This window comes from Pteropus vampyrus, unplaced genomic scaffold, assembly GCF_000151845.1.
Source record: "Pteropus vampyrus isolate Shadow unplaced genomic scaffold, Pvam_2.0 Scaffold20, whole genome shotgun sequence".
Lineage (NCBI taxonomy): Eukaryota > Metazoa > Chordata > Mammalia > Chiroptera > Pteropodidae > Pteropus > Pteropus vampyrus.
The window spans coordinates 933,743-949,315 of record NW_011888801.1 but is presented as its reverse complement, the minus strand read 5'-3'; the positions used below and the strand labels follow the sequence as shown (position 1 = coordinate 949,315).

At 33.3% G+C, this 15,573-nt stretch overlaps 1 protein-coding gene across 2 annotated transcripts in view; it reads left to right on the top strand.

The window, feature by feature from the left end:
* Positions 1–10,204, top strand: part of P4HA1 (prolyl 4-hydroxylase subunit alpha 1) — a 69,392-nt gene extending 59,188 nt beyond the window's left edge. For both annotated transcript variants that reach the window (XM_011355216.2, XM_011355217.2), the window contains exons 11-15: positions 1,151–1,204; positions 3,550–3,615; positions 6,380–6,448; positions 7,013–7,109; positions 8,568–10,204. In XM_011355216.2, the coding sequence (XP_011353518.1) occupies positions 1,151–1,204; positions 3,550–3,615; positions 6,380–6,448; positions 7,013–7,109; positions 8,568–8,638 (357 nt within the window). In that variant the 3' untranslated portion in view covers positions 8,639–10,204. The remainder of the gene's footprint in view (positions 1–1,150; positions 1,205–3,549; positions 3,616–6,379; positions 6,449–7,012; positions 7,110–8,567) is intronic.
* Positions 10,205–15,573: the final 5,369 nt, after the last annotated feature.

The following is a 15,573-nucleotide window of genomic DNA, read 5'->3' as shown; positions in this document are numbered from 1 at the left end:
CTAACCCTTGGGCTGCAGACAGGTACTGGTCTGTGGCCTGTTAGCAACCGGGCTGCACAGCAGGAGGTGAACGGCAGGCAAACGAGTAAAGCTTCATCTGTGTTCGCAGCCGCTCCCCAGCACTAGCATCACTGCTTCAGCCCCACCTCAGATCATCAAGCATTAGATTCTCATAGGAGCACTGGTTCCTGGTGCCAAAAAGGTTGGGGACTGCTGGCAAAAATATTCGGTAAACCATGTTGTGAACAGATATGCTGTTGTTCCATTTATAGAGCACAGGCAGAGTAGATTTAGCATAATTCTTAAGGGCCCTAGGGTTTTCGGAATGGTAAATTAGCATTGACTTCAACTTAAAATTACCAGCTACATTAGTCCCTAAAAAGAGAGTCACCCTGTCCTTTGAAGCTCTGAATCCAGGCATTGACTTCTAACTATGAAAGTCCTAGATGGCATCTTCTTCCAATATAAGGTTGTTTAGTCTACACTGCAAATCTTGTTTAGTGTAGCCACCAACCTTAACCTTCATTAATTATTTTAGCTAGATCTTCTGGATCACTTGCTGCAGCTTCCATATCAGGACTTGCTGCTTTACCTTGCACCTTTATGTTATGGAGACAGCTTCTTTCCTTAAACCTTATGAAACAACCTCTGCTAGCATCAGTTTTTTCTTCTGGAGCTTTTTCACCTCTTTCAGCCTTCATAGAATTGGAGAGTTGGGGCCTTGCTCTGGAGTAGGCTTTGGCTTAATTCAGACAGCATTTTGAGCTTTGGAAGATATGTCTCGATTTAAATTCCAAAGGAAAGTGTTTAGTGAGAATTAATATAAATCTCAAAATTCTAGTTCTAGAAAATTTTAATTCTAATATTCTAGTTCAAATTTTAGTTTAAATTACATGTTAGGGAAAAACATTTCCCCCAAACATTTGCTAAAGAAAAGCATATTAATAGAAGTTCTAAAATAGCACATAGTAGCCATCCTTAGTTTTTCATCTTTGGTTCCTCAAGAACTCTCATTAATTTAAAATGCTCTTCTTCTCATTTCTGTAGAAGTACCTAATCATGATATATGAGGCCATAATGGGGATTATAGATTTTTTTTTAATAGTAATTTCGATAGTTCTTTCATTCATGCTTTGTTTCTCTTCTTCAGGTAGCAAATTATGGAGTTGGAGGACAGTATGAACCCCATTTTGATTTTGCACGGGTAAGTAAAAAAAGAATGTAGGAGTCTCACTGAAACTTAGGCATGACATGTTAATTCTCTTCTTTAGTATGGTGAAGCCTTTTTAGCAGGAAAAAAAAAAAACACTAGCTATACGGTAAAAGAATTTAGGATATTTTTAAATGCATTGCCTCTTACCATTCTGGGTGGAGTGTGGTATGTATGGGAAGCTTCTTCTGGGACTTAGAAAGCACAGGCCTGCGCTTGCATGAATCTTGGATTTAAATTTTACTACACTGGAAAAGTAGAAATTAATTTAAAATTGTTCAACTTAGTGGTGCTCCTTGGTGCCTGGCAGAAACAAACTCATATCTCCCAGAGAGGCATCCTTATTCTAGCACCCTGGGAATTTTAAAGATTAAGTTCTGCTAAATATGAACTCATGTAAAAAAAATTACTAACTGGTAATAAAACACCATTGGTGAGACTGAAGCAACCATCAGATTTAGACACCTCTAGGGTGTTAGATACTTGAATTATCAGATACAGAATATAAAATAACTAATGTAACATTTAAAAAACAAAAGATAGGATAAAAATAACCTCTCAAATAACTTATTTGACAAATAAACAAGTTTTAGAAAAAAGTAATTGTTGAAATTTAAAATTTAGTGGATAAATTAAAACAGATTAGAGACCACTGAGGTGAATTCGTGAATTGGCCAAGAAATTGAAGAAATTACAAGGACACGTTTTGAGAGACAGGAAAATAAAAAATATAAAATAGATATAAAGAGGCCAGGAATAAATATCAAAGCAGTTTGCTGAAAAGCTGTCGCTGCCCAAGTACTCTTGCTTAAGATTAATAAGTATTGAACGTTTTTTCCTTCTTTAACACACTGAACTACAAAGTATGGCATTACCAAATCTTAATTTAAGCTTTATCATAATTCCATGAATTCTAAAGAATGTGCCAGGTATTTTAATAAATTTCTTGGTCTGTTTCCATTTTTAAATAAGGGTATGTTCTTTTAAAAGAAAGTGCGGTTTATATATTGTGTTACAGCCCTTGACTGGCTTAATCTCAGAATCCTAGACTTTTTTCTATGTAGGCTGGCAAGAAATATATTATTAGTCTCTTTTCCTCCTGTTTTCAATTATTGAAAAATGTCTGAAGGTCTTGGGTGATGTGAAAGACTACAGTTCAAGCCCTGACATTAGTATAACTATTTATTTTTATTTTTATTTTGAATTATAGATTCCTTCGAAGTTGCAAAGAAATGTATAGGGAATTCCCATGCATGCACTCTTCATTCAGCCAACTCAAGTGTTAACATCTTGCATAAATATAGTACACTGTCAGAACCAGGAAATTGGCATTGGCATAAGCCACAGAGCTTATTCATATTTCACTAGTTATATTTGCAGGTGTGTGTGTAGTTTTATTACATGTGTAGCTTTTGTAACTACCACTACAATCAAAATGTATAACCACACCATCACCACAAGACTCCCTTGCAGTACTATAGCTGCACACACCCTTCTTCTTCTCATTCTTAACTGCTGGTAACCACTAATCTGTTCTTCACTATAATTGTTACTTCACAATATTATGTATAGTATGTATCCTTTTTAGAATGTCTCTTTTCACTCAGCATAATTCCCTTGAGGTTCATCTGAGTCTTGCAGAAAATATCGATAGTGTTTTCCTTTTTATTGCTGCTGTATTCCATAGTATGAATGTATCAGTTTTTTTGGTCATTCATCCTCTGATGGACATTAAGTTTCCGGTTTGGGGCTATTACAAGTAATGATGTGTGTAAATTTCTGTTTGAAAAAAACATTTTCATTTTTCTCTGAAAAATGCCGAGACTATATTATATTTTAATTTAGATTTAAATAGCCAGATGTGAATTCTCCAGCCAGATTAAAGTACTGACTGTCCAAAAGAAAGTCATAGTAGCAGTAAACATTTGAATGGATCATGAGTTCAAAGAAAATCTCAAGGTAAATTTTTTACCCACAGAGGTTAGACTTTACAAATGTAGCTAAGAGGCTCTCATGTCTTGTTTTCTTTAGAAGCTAAAACTATAGGTATTAATTTTTTAATCCGTCGGTAGTAGCTATTTGTTCTCCTGATTTTGGCAAATGAATCTGGGGTGTTTTCTTCCAGTGGTCTTATCAAAAGTATTCATTGTACCAGCTGAATAGCTGAATCAGCAACCAACAAGTATTTGAATGCCTGATGCATATAGTGTGCTGGAAAGAGTAAAGGACCCTTTTTGGATTGTTGTTGGCATACCCTTCAGCATATTACTGATTAGTTGCCACTGGAAATTTGAATTACTGGATTTTACGCCATTGATTTAGTTGTGTTTTATTCACAGAAAGACGAGCCAGATGCTTTCAAAGAGCTGGGGACAGGAAATAGAATTGCTACATGGCTATTTTATGTAAGTTACAGCTTAAATTTTTATTTCAAGTTGGGATTTGATCACATGGCTCATTTATTTTGATGTGTTCAGATGTTTGCTCTTATTTAACATCCCAGTTTAAAGTTTTCGCAACTTAGTAAAGAGAGTTAAGAATTTTTTTTTTTTCAATTTTAACTTTTTCAGATTGCAGCATTACAACCTGAACAAGAAAATTAAAATTACAGATAGTCTCACTACTTAATCATCATTTAGATTTTGGAGTATGGACTGTTTAGTCATCGTAATATGTATATATAAGCATCTCTATGTTTATGTAAATGTATATATATACACATTAATACTATTGAATTTTTATTGATATATATCACAAATTTTACAAATTGTTAAGCATATAACAATAAATTTTGACAAAATGAACACATCTGGTAAAATCTGCACCCAGATCAAGAAGTAGCCTGTTACAGCACTCTGGAAGCCCCATCAAGGGTAGCCATTCTCACATTGTTAAAGTTTCAAAATAGTGTAAGTTTGGCTGGGCTTTACTCATGGTTCTTGCTCTGGATCTCATGCATTTGCAGTCAGATGATGACGAGCACTGGGGTCATCTTAAAGGCTGACACTGAGCCTGCTGTTGGCCAGAATACCTACCTGTGACTTGGGCTTCCTCACACATGGTGACTAGATTGTAAAAGCAAGTCCCCCCGCCCCACCGAAAAAAAGAATAGGGGAGCAGAAATGTGTGGCATTTTTATTACCTATCCTCAGAAGTTAAATGGTGTTGCTTCTGCTGTATTTTATTAATTGAGGCAATTACAAAGGTCTGCCAAGTTTCAAGAGGAAGGGACATAGATCGTACCACTCAAGAATAATATCACTGTCATATAAAAAGAACACATAGGACAGGACATTTGGAATATATTATCTCCTGTATATTATCTCCTGCAATGTTGTAACCTTTGTTAACTTAAAATGTTTTATATCTAGACTTAATTTTGCTTATTTCATTGCTCTTTCCACCTTCTACCCCCATTTGAGTTATATAAAATGGCATCTCTTTTTGGCTTTCTGCAACCTTCCCTATTTGATTTGTCTTTTACCCTATTTTCTCCATTCCTCTTTCCCTCCTTTGCTATTTCCATCCCTTTCACCACTCCATCTTATTTCCAAAAAGATGTAAGATACCGTAAAAAAAAGACAATTTAAGGTATCATAAAAAAAGGATTTAGGATTTAAAAAGGATTTAAGATGTATATGAAATTTAAAATAAGAGCAGATTATCAGAAAGGGTAAACCAGGAGAGAAGTTGACACATTTCACAAAATTTGTGCTGTGAAGTCTTATATACTTTCTAGAGATGAACTTTTCATAGATTTATGCCAGTTTATATCCCACCATTAAGTGTGTTGTGTTTGTCAAACTTTTTCATCTCTACGTGTTTTCCTTATCAGATTGGCAGTTATTGTGGTTTTAATCTACATTTCTGTTTACAGAAATTGAGTATCCTTCAGATATATAAGAGCCATTAAACATTTAGTTTTGGCCGTATCTTTTTCTTGTATTTCTTTGCTTTTGTGCATGTTGATACTATATTATTTGGTCTAATATCCATAAATATTAGATTAAATCTAATAATATTATTTGACTATTAGATTATATGATTACTATGTCTCCCCCCCCAATTACATAGCATTTTGATTAGATTAAGATTAATGTTCATTTCTCTCATTATTTAAATACTATTTCTAGGTGGGCCACATAGCACAACTTTTTAATTTCTCCAAAGTTAGTTTTTTCATTGCTTAAGAGTTAGATCTTTGTTATTGATTGTATATGTTTCATGGTGAAATACCTTCTTTTAATCTTACCTAATGCTTTTTACCTTGGTTTAGATTGTCCGGATACTAAGATTAAACTCTTGGGTTTTTTTTTGGTACAGCATTTGCCTGGCAAATCTTATTTTTCTGTTTTCAGTGTTTTTAAGTCACTTATTTTAGATGTGACTCTTGAATATAAGCATATAGTTGGGTTTTGTTTTGTGATACAATCTTAGACTGTCTATACATTCTATTTAAGTTGCTTTTGAAAAAAATCTTCACTATATCTTTTTCCTTTGCCTTATTTTATGCATGTGCTTCTTTAGTTAATTTGGAAGGTTTGTATCTTTATTCTAGGTTACCTTTAAGACTATATGTAATCCTTTAATCTTCTGCTTTTCAGTTAATATGTGTTGATTTTCTACCATGAAAAATGACAAAACTGGTTTTAGTTTATTATTTTTGTTTATTTCCATTTTGTTTAAATTCATTTATGGAACACCTATCTCAGGAATACTTGAGATACTGTTTGAGTCACTAAAGCCTAGTAAAGAACAAAACATGAAAAATTCCTGTTCTCCACAGGGAACTGCTGTTTTCTGGTATAATCTGTTTGCTAGTGGAGATTATATTCTGTGCAATAAAATACGTATTTATACCCCTATAACTTGATGTCAGTTTTAAATCATCCTTTTTACCTCTGGCTATAAATGAAGTGCCTATTTCAAATTATATTCTCGTCTTTCTTACTGACTTTATCATTCCTTTGCTTTTTATACATATTTTTTACCTAAGTTTGTAAACCTAAACAGCATCTTATTTTGTTTTTTTAAGAACTGAATAACATGCACTATGTAAGTAGAAGTCCAGATGTTCTCACCATCTAATATTCAGTATCGTAGCCTCCTCAAAGAGCATGTTTAACTTTATTCTACCAGTATTTTTGATAATACTCTCTCATCTCATAGATGAGTGATGTGTCTGCAGGAGGAGCCACTGTTTTTCCTGAAGTAGGAGCTAGTGTTTGGCCCAAAAAGGTAAACTTGGTTTGTTTGTTATTTTAATTTTGAGGGTTTCTATTTTTTTCCCTAAGGAAGAGATATACCTTTATTTCATGGTCTAATTAATAAATTATGTTTTTAAAGGTAGTATACTTAAGGACTATATTATCTCTAGGCAAAACTTTGGATATTTTTATGGCATAATTTACCATGAGTATCTACTAGAGGTAATGAACAACCAGGCATTACATTGTAAAGTATAAAAATGTCAAATCACTATATTGTACACCAACTATATACTTAAATAAAAATTTAAGAAAAAAATGAGTTCCATATGATGCTTGCCCTCCATCTTTCTATTATAAGATTTGTTAGCTTTGCTTTGGCAAATACCTTTTTTTGTCAAGCAACTTTGTGGTATTAACGTTTTCATGTGATCATGAAAATTTTGTAAATGATATAATCATTTCCGGAATTATATTAGAGGAAGACATAGTGCTCCCTTGGAGTACTTTTGCAGGAACAGAGGAAAATTTTATTACTACAAAAAATGATAACCTGTTATTTTATTGGGGAATAATTTTGTATTGTTCTCCACAGGGAACTGCTGTTTTCTGGTATAATCTGTTTGCTAGTGGAGAAGGAGATTATAGTACACGGCATGCAGCTTGTCCAGTACTAGTTGGAAACAAATGGGGTAAATATTTCCTATATTCTCTTTGTAATAATTTCAAAATATGAAACAAAAATCACAGTCTACATCTCAAAAGAAATTGAAAACAAAAGTCCTGACAGATTGGCTTGCCATGACTCTAACATTGAATGGGGTTCAACCACACAAGTTTCTGATCTTTATATAAATTTACTTTCATCAGATCAGAATTTTGATGACGGATTTTTAACAGTATTTCCACTTGCTAGTCTGAGAAACATTAACTGACTCAGAGTCAAATGAGATGATATTGTCCCTTCAAGGAGTTCATAATTGTCTCTGACTGAGGCATCCTACTGGATAAATTATAGTGCGGTACATACGAATACAAAGATGTAAATAGAAGGTGGCAACTCCTTACATATGAGGAGGCTTCTTCAAAGCTTCATTTTTAAATTTGGTCTTAGAGTAGTTTTCCAGGCTTGTTAGGGACCAGATCTGGGACTGTTGTGAGGTGAGAAAGGCACTCACTGTCAGGGTCATGCAGGTACAGGATTTGCTACATTAAAAAAATAAAAAATAAAAATAGGTGAAGTTATTTTAATATATTTTTAACTCCAATATGTCCATTTCAGTATGTCACTAGCCACATTTCAAGTGTCTAGTGGCTACTACATCATTGGACATAGTAGTAACATCTGATCATCAGGATTTTAAAAATCTTCCCTGCTAATTATAATATTTGAGAATCACTGGACTAGAATGAAGAGAGGTTAGTGGAGGACAGATCTGTTTGGAAAGGTGTTTTCCATTGTTTACACAATGATGAAAGCCTGGACTAAGGCAGCAGCAAATGGGTTATAGAGCAAAGAATGATTCAAGAGCTGTAAAGAAAATTGACAAGGTTTGATGAATAAAAGATTGGATACAGGAGTTGAGAAAGGTAAAAGGGTAGTTAATTATCATGGATCCTAGTTCAGATACTTTGTACATGTTGATGCCGTTAATGGGGCTCTATGATGTAGGAGAATAGAAAATTCTTTTTGGGTTACCTTAAAAAACAGTGTCTTGGAACCAAGGAAACTTAATGAACACATAATAATAATGACTGATCTAGAGTTGCTCCTTCAGAGTGAAGATTGTGTTCATTTAAAAAATGTCTTTGTATTAGAAGTTGTATTTTGTAAACAGGTAAAAAACAATATTCTGTTCTGTCTGTACCTACATTTTAATTTCATTTTTCAAATCTTATATTCAACATTAAAAACATAAGGAAATGCATGTACACAGACTTTCAAATGTACATATGTACATATATAAAACCTTCTGTTTCCAGCATTTAGTGAAGTTTGTAAAAGACTGCCTAAGTAGCATCTACCTTTATCTAGTTTTGGTCTTAAACTTTTAGCCCATGTACAGACTTAGTTACAGACCTGGTTCTTATAAGTTAATTAAATACTAATTAAATAGTGGCGGGAATTAATATATTTTGTTCTCTCACAGTATCCAATAAATGGCTCCATGAACGTGGACAAGAATTTCGAAGACCATGCACCTTGTCAGAATTGGAATGACAAATAGGCTTCTTTTCCTCTTCTGTTATATTCTAATGTGTTTGATACACACATTTCCCAATCTTAACTTTCAAGAGTTTACAATTGACTAACACTCCAGGATTGATTGAGTTATGCACCTCATCCCATGTTTCATCTGTGGACAATCACTAACTTTGTGGGGGATTTTTTTCTTTTAAAAGTAACACTAAATCACCACATTGTACATATAAAACCTTAATTTCATTTGGAAACAGAGGACAAAATGAGGCAGAGTTAAAAATGAGGAATTTTTACATTTGTTATATTTTAAAAAACTTTTTTTGGTTAGATAAAGATTACTCTGTAAGTATCTGATTATAGTACTTCACTACATCTCACTTGGTGGTCAGTAGGCGGGAATGGGCCATGTGATTAAGGAAGAGATGTATGTACCTAGGTAGTCTCTTTTTCTGGATCTGCCTGAAGACTAAGAATAAACTAGGCATTTAATCTGAGTTCCATACAATGTTTGCCCCTCCATATGCTTTCTACATTGATTTTTTTTCTCCCAAGTCCTTTTTAAAGAAAGTATCCTATATTTTACCAATCCCCTTTTTCTCTGAGCTTCTTTGTGGTGAAGTAAATCTGTTTGAGGCAAAAAATACTTTGATTTAAAAAAAAAAATTTGTTAACAGAAAGTCCTACATAACAACACTTGGCCTTCTTAACTAAAATGATCATTGCTTAGTCCGTTTGTTCATCCTTTTTCTTAAATGACTAATGATTTTGTCCATAAAATTTGCTGTTTTTCTTAGTGCTAATACCTTGCCTCTTATTTCTGCCACACTGGGGTGGTGATACTGGCATTCTGATTAAATAAATATCGTGCCTTAGGTGACTGGAAATTTAAAAAATACAAGTCCTTTCAATGATGAGGGAATTTTTTTAAAGGAATTTTTTTCCTAAAAAGCCAAAATGTTTGTTTTTTTCAATTCTGAAATGTATTGTGACAACAATGACCTATTTATGATCTTAAATCTTTTTTTAAAAATGTTTCTGTTTTCTGTGTGGTATTTTTCATATTTGAATGTGAATGCATGCTATCGCAAGAACAGGTTATTTCTATTCTTTAGTATACAGGAGTTAGGTTTATCCTCTTGATTTTTGTTCACTTGAGGTCTCATTGTTATGGAAGAAAAATTCAAGTTCTCTGAACTTTCAACTGTGTAATCAAAATGTTTCCTTCAAAGGGAACTCTACAACTTTACTATTACAATAATGTACTTAAGACTTTCTCTTATTCAAAAATATGGTGTGGTAGTATAAAGCTGTGAGCCTAATGAAGTAAGTTAAGGACCCATTAGACCAACGTTTTACATTTCTTAAAGGTGAGTCCTACTTCATACAAGGGCTCTTTATCCTTCGTGCAGTATTTAAGGAAGAATTTGATTAGTTCTCTGGGAGAGAAGGTATTACTTTTACCAATCAAAAAAAAAAAAAAATCAACTGTTAAGTTCCTTTTCCCAACTACCTTTTGTTCCACAACTATTTTAGTACATGTTGAGAATTAAGTTCAGTAGTTTACTCAAATTTTTTGTGACCATAGATGATCAAAAAAATTTGGGGGGGGAAGAAGCAACATAAATTCAAAATATAGAAATAAAATGGGGGTTCAAAGGATGGAAACTAACCATTATTGCCATATGTGTTTTAGCAAGTAGAATAAAAATACCTATTTCAGAAGGAAATGGCGCATTCCACAATCTTACAAATTTCCTTATTATATTCAACCCCAAACACCATATGGGATTAGTAAACTCTTTTCAGTGTTAGATCTTACATAATTTGCTTAAGTTTTATAATTATCAACTATTTTTCTTTCTAAATGAAACGGAAAAAAAAATTCCAGTATAAAGCTTTGGGCCCAGTGGTCATTGCAATCTTTTTAATTTTTATTATGGTGAACTTTAAAATAAATGAGGGCTATCATGGAAAATCTGGTTTCCTCATGAACCCTAAGTGCCTAGCCTTCAAGATGGGAGGTCACATCATTCATTAACTTTAAGCACAGAGTTATGACCAGTATCACCAACATGGAGTTAACTGAAGTATCCACCAGAACACTCAAACAGCAGGGTAAGTAAATTTGTAACTATGTAATAACCTAGTAAGATTATTAAAAAAAAATGACTAGGATTCTTTGGAAAGCTAAATGTTAAATGCAGTGATGAAAGAAGCAGTCATCTACTGCTTTTTTATAGAAAAAAATATAACTGGTTATTACAGTGTAAGAGGATGAAAAATTGTAAGCAGTAAAAACACATACATAAACTAATATATGTGTATGTCGTGTGTATGTGTATATGTATTATAATGATCCTATTGCTGCTGAGAAGAATCTATTTTACATAGCCATGTGTTGACTAGTTATATATAAATTCTGTACCAGGTATCCATCTAGGTGAAAAATGAACAATGGTTATGCAGGGCCCTATAAGCTAAACAATTCAATGACTGGAGTCTTGCCATTAAGAAATTTACAGTATCATACCAAAACATACCCACTCACGATTAAATAACTATAAAGCAGTTGAGAAGGAATAAACAGAATTACAAAAGATTGCTAGGAGAAAGCAGAATGAAAATGACATATTGATCTGTGTAGCTAGCAACACAAGAACTAATCTCTTGGCAGCGCTTATTTCACTATTGTAAGAGGTGGTGTTTTAGAAGGAACAACACTGGACAACTTAGAGAAAAAAAGGAATGAATTAACACTAGAGAGTACCATTCTTTAAAGGATCAGATTTATCAGAAAACAGATTTCATATTCCTAATGTCCTTGGATATTACCTGACTCTGTATTTGTAGCCTTCTGTTAACTATACATTTTGATGCAGGAAGACTAAGTTATAAAAATCATTAATAGTAAGGCAGTCTTATCAAACATAAAAGCAGATTTTAAATCAAAAGAACAACCAAAAGTAGTGCAAGTCCTCTATAGTCTGCTTTTTGAGGACTGTTGAATTCCCACTGCAGCACTTTTGTGTTGAAGTAGTTGTACAAAGCAAGATAATCATAGATAAAATAAGTCCTAAAGTCCAAAAAGAGAAAATCCTTAGATTCTGTCATTTGGTTGTTCCAATTTCCTAATAGGCTTATTTATAATACAAATATGTTTTAGGCTAAGCACCTGAAAGGATTCAGAATAGAACATATAGAGTGATGTGCTCTACATTTCAGGGCTTTTAGGTTGATGAATATCTTGAGTCGACCTTTTCTAGAAAAGGCATTCACTTATTTTTAAGTCCACAAAGAGCCAGAATTATTGTAATATCTACTTTAAAGCCATTAATGTAATTAAACACCATTGCAATGTAGGTTTTATATGGGTTTGGATATCTTGGGTTAAATCATTATGTAAAACTACATAATGGTTAACTTCTAATAACAGATATCAATCTTATCCTTTGACACCTGTGTAATGAAACATTGTAGTTGTTAACTCTTAGAAGATGAAATAATTTACTTAATAGTTGAATTTAGTTATGTTCTATTTTTACTTTACATTTAAAAGGTAAAAAAGTTGGGGCTCTGTGAAATGAAAGACCACTCAGACTTAAATTGTGAGATGGAAAAAAGTAGTCCTTATTAAAATATAGTGTTTCACACATATCCTTTTTATTTATGCAACTATAGGAAAATAGCCTATGGAAAGTGAAAGAAAGGTAATAATTGAAAATGCTCTGAAACAGTGCTACTTAGTGTAGTTTGTGGAAGAGTTGGCATGGGTTTTGTTATTGGTCCACAACGAGATAAGATTACATCAAAATGTAAACTATATCAATAAGTACATGATTTTATTCAGTTGGCTGTTTTCTTAGAAAAATTTTCATGATGAAGTGTGTTATTTACTCTGTGGTACAAGCTCTTTTATTTCAGTGAGGACCAGCTTTAAATAGCATTGCTCTAAAACAGTACAGATTGAGTCTGCATTTTTAAGAGCACTAAGAGAGTTTCATATGTGGTTTGGATATTGGTTGGGGCAGGAGAAGCAGACAATGTAATAGGAAAGACAATTCATAATAATTATTTAGCTTTGCAGATGTTTCAAGAAATCAGTATGCTTACATTTTAGCATTCTGTCCTTATGGTGATAGATAGATAGGGATCAACATTTCCTCTAGTTCTAATATGACTAATTCATGTTGGTATAAGACACATTTAAGAACATCAGTTCTAGAGGAAGATAGACTAAGAAGCTCCAGGCCCTTGTTCCCCTACAGAAACATGAGTTTATCCAAGTAGGATAAACTCAGAGAATGACACTGAGGCACATTGTAATCAAACTCTTGAAAGCCAAAGAGAATCTTGAAAGCATCAAGAGATAATTGACTTGTCATATATAAGGAATCCTGAGTAGGATTATCAGTGGATTTCTCAAGATGCCTAGGCCAGAAGGTAGTGGGATAATATGTCAGTTGAGAATTCTATATCTAACAAATCTGTCTTACAAAAATGAGGGAGAATTTATTACATTCCCATCTGAACAAAAGCTGAGGAGTTACTGCTGCTAGACTTGCTCTACAAGAAATGCTTCAAGTTAAAAAGGATACTAGATATTGAAGTCATAGCAAAATATGAAGAGCTACAATAAAGGTAAATATATGGCAAAAAAAATCAATACTATAATGTTGGTTTGCAACTCCACTTTTTTCTATATGATTTAGAAGAAATGCATAAAAATTATAAATATGTTAATGGATACACAATATTTAAAGACGTAATTTGTGACTTCACTAATAAAGGGTAGTGTAGCTGTAAATGAGTAGTTTTTGTGTGCAGTTGAAGTTGGTATCAATTCAAATTCGATTGTTATAACTTTAGGATGTTATGTATAATCCCCATGGTAACCAGAAAGAAAATAGCTATAGAATTTACAGAAAAGAAATGAAAAGGATTCAAAACATGTCATTACAAAAAAATCAGCTAAACACAAAGGAAGACAGTAATGAAGGAAATGAGGGACAAAAAAAAGCTGTAAGACAAAGTAGCAAAAGTAAGTCCATTCCTATCAGTGATTACTTTAAATGTAAATAGATTAGACTCTCTAATCAAAAGACAAATTGACATAATGGATAAAAAACATGACCCAAGTGTATGCTTTCTCAGAGACTCGCTTTAAACCTAAATATTGAAAGTGAAAGGATGGAAAAATGTTTCCTATCAAAATTCCAGTGATTTTGTTTTTATAGAAATAGGAAAATCTATTCTAAAATATGGAATCTCAAGGGACCCTACATAGCCAAAACATCTTGAAACAAGAACAATAGAGGTTTCACACTTCTTGATTTCAGCACTTACTACAAAGCTACAATAATCAAAATGTGTTGTATTGGCTTATAGAGACTATCAGAATAGAATAGAGAGCCCAGAAATAAATCCTCATAACTTTACAACAAAAAACTGATTAAAAAGTGGATCAAGGACTTGAATAGACATTGCTCCAAAGAAGATATGTAAATGGTCAATAGACGCGTGAAGATGCTCAACATCACTACTCATTAGGGAAATGCAACTCAAAACCACGATGAAATACTACCTCACACTCTTTAAGATATCTATTATCACAAAAAGAATATAAAGATAGAAAATGAGTGTTGTTAAGGCTATTGAGAAATTGCGATCCTCACGCATTGCTGGTAGGAATATAAAATGGTACAGCCACTATGGCAAATGGTGTGGTATGGTGAATCCTCAAAAAATTAAATGTAGAGTTACCATATGATCTAGCAATTTCGTTTCTGGGTATAGCCAAAAGTAATGAAAGCAGGAACCCAAAGAGATATTTGTACACTCATTTTAATAGCATTATTCACAGTAGCCACAGGTGGAGGCAACCCAGGTGTCCATCAAGAGATGATTGGATAAACAAAATGTGGCTTATGCATAAAATGGAATATTATTCGGCTTAAAAAAGAAAGGCTATTCAGACATCCTACAACATGGATGAACCTTGGAAACATGCTGATTGAAATAAGCTAGACACAAAACAAATATTGTATGATTATACCTACATGATTCTGTTTAGAATAAGCAAATCCATACAGACAGAAAGTAGAATACCAGTTGCCAGGGGCTAGCGGGAAGTTTATGTAGAGTTATTGTTTAATAGATACAGGATTTCATTTGGGGAAGACAGAATTTCTGGAGATGGATGATTGTGATGGTTGCTCAACAATATGAATGTACTTAATGCCACTAAACTGTACACTTAAAGTGGTTAAAATTGCAAATTTTATGTTATATACTGTTTCTCAATAAAAAATGTTTGGAAAAAAAATAAACATAATATTATCCAGCAATTCCTCTCTACGCAAAAGAATTGAAAGCAGGAACTCAAAGAGATACTTTTACACCCAATATTCATAGCAACATTCCCAATAGCCAAAAGGTGGGAGAAACCTAGGTGTCCATTGACAGATGAGTGGATAAATATAAAAAGGAGGACAATTTTTAAAGTAAAAAATTAATAGAAGAATTCAAAAGAAAATGACAAAATAAGCAAAGAAGATCTAACAGAGATAAGAGAAATCCCTAAATAAGCAAAGAGAATAATTCTTAGATATATTTTAAGAAAACTTTCTGTAATATAAGTGCTTGACATTAAGCTCTTGATTGCTGAGGCTCCCAATTCAAAGACATCCATCTCGTGTAAACATTGCCAGCTGTATGACAGCTACAAGCAAAACAACTAGATAAGGAACCAGACTTCCTCCACTTATGAAGTTCCCCTTTGAGAAAGCCCTGGGTAACCTAGGTAACTGACCACTTGAATGTCCCCGCTTTTCCCTTCCCATGGACTAATTTATGTTCTTGTACTTGAAACTTACCAATAAAGAATGGACCCTTGAAACCCTAGGCACCCCACCTGCAGACCCTAATAAAGGGAGAGCCCCAGGCCCGTGCTTCTT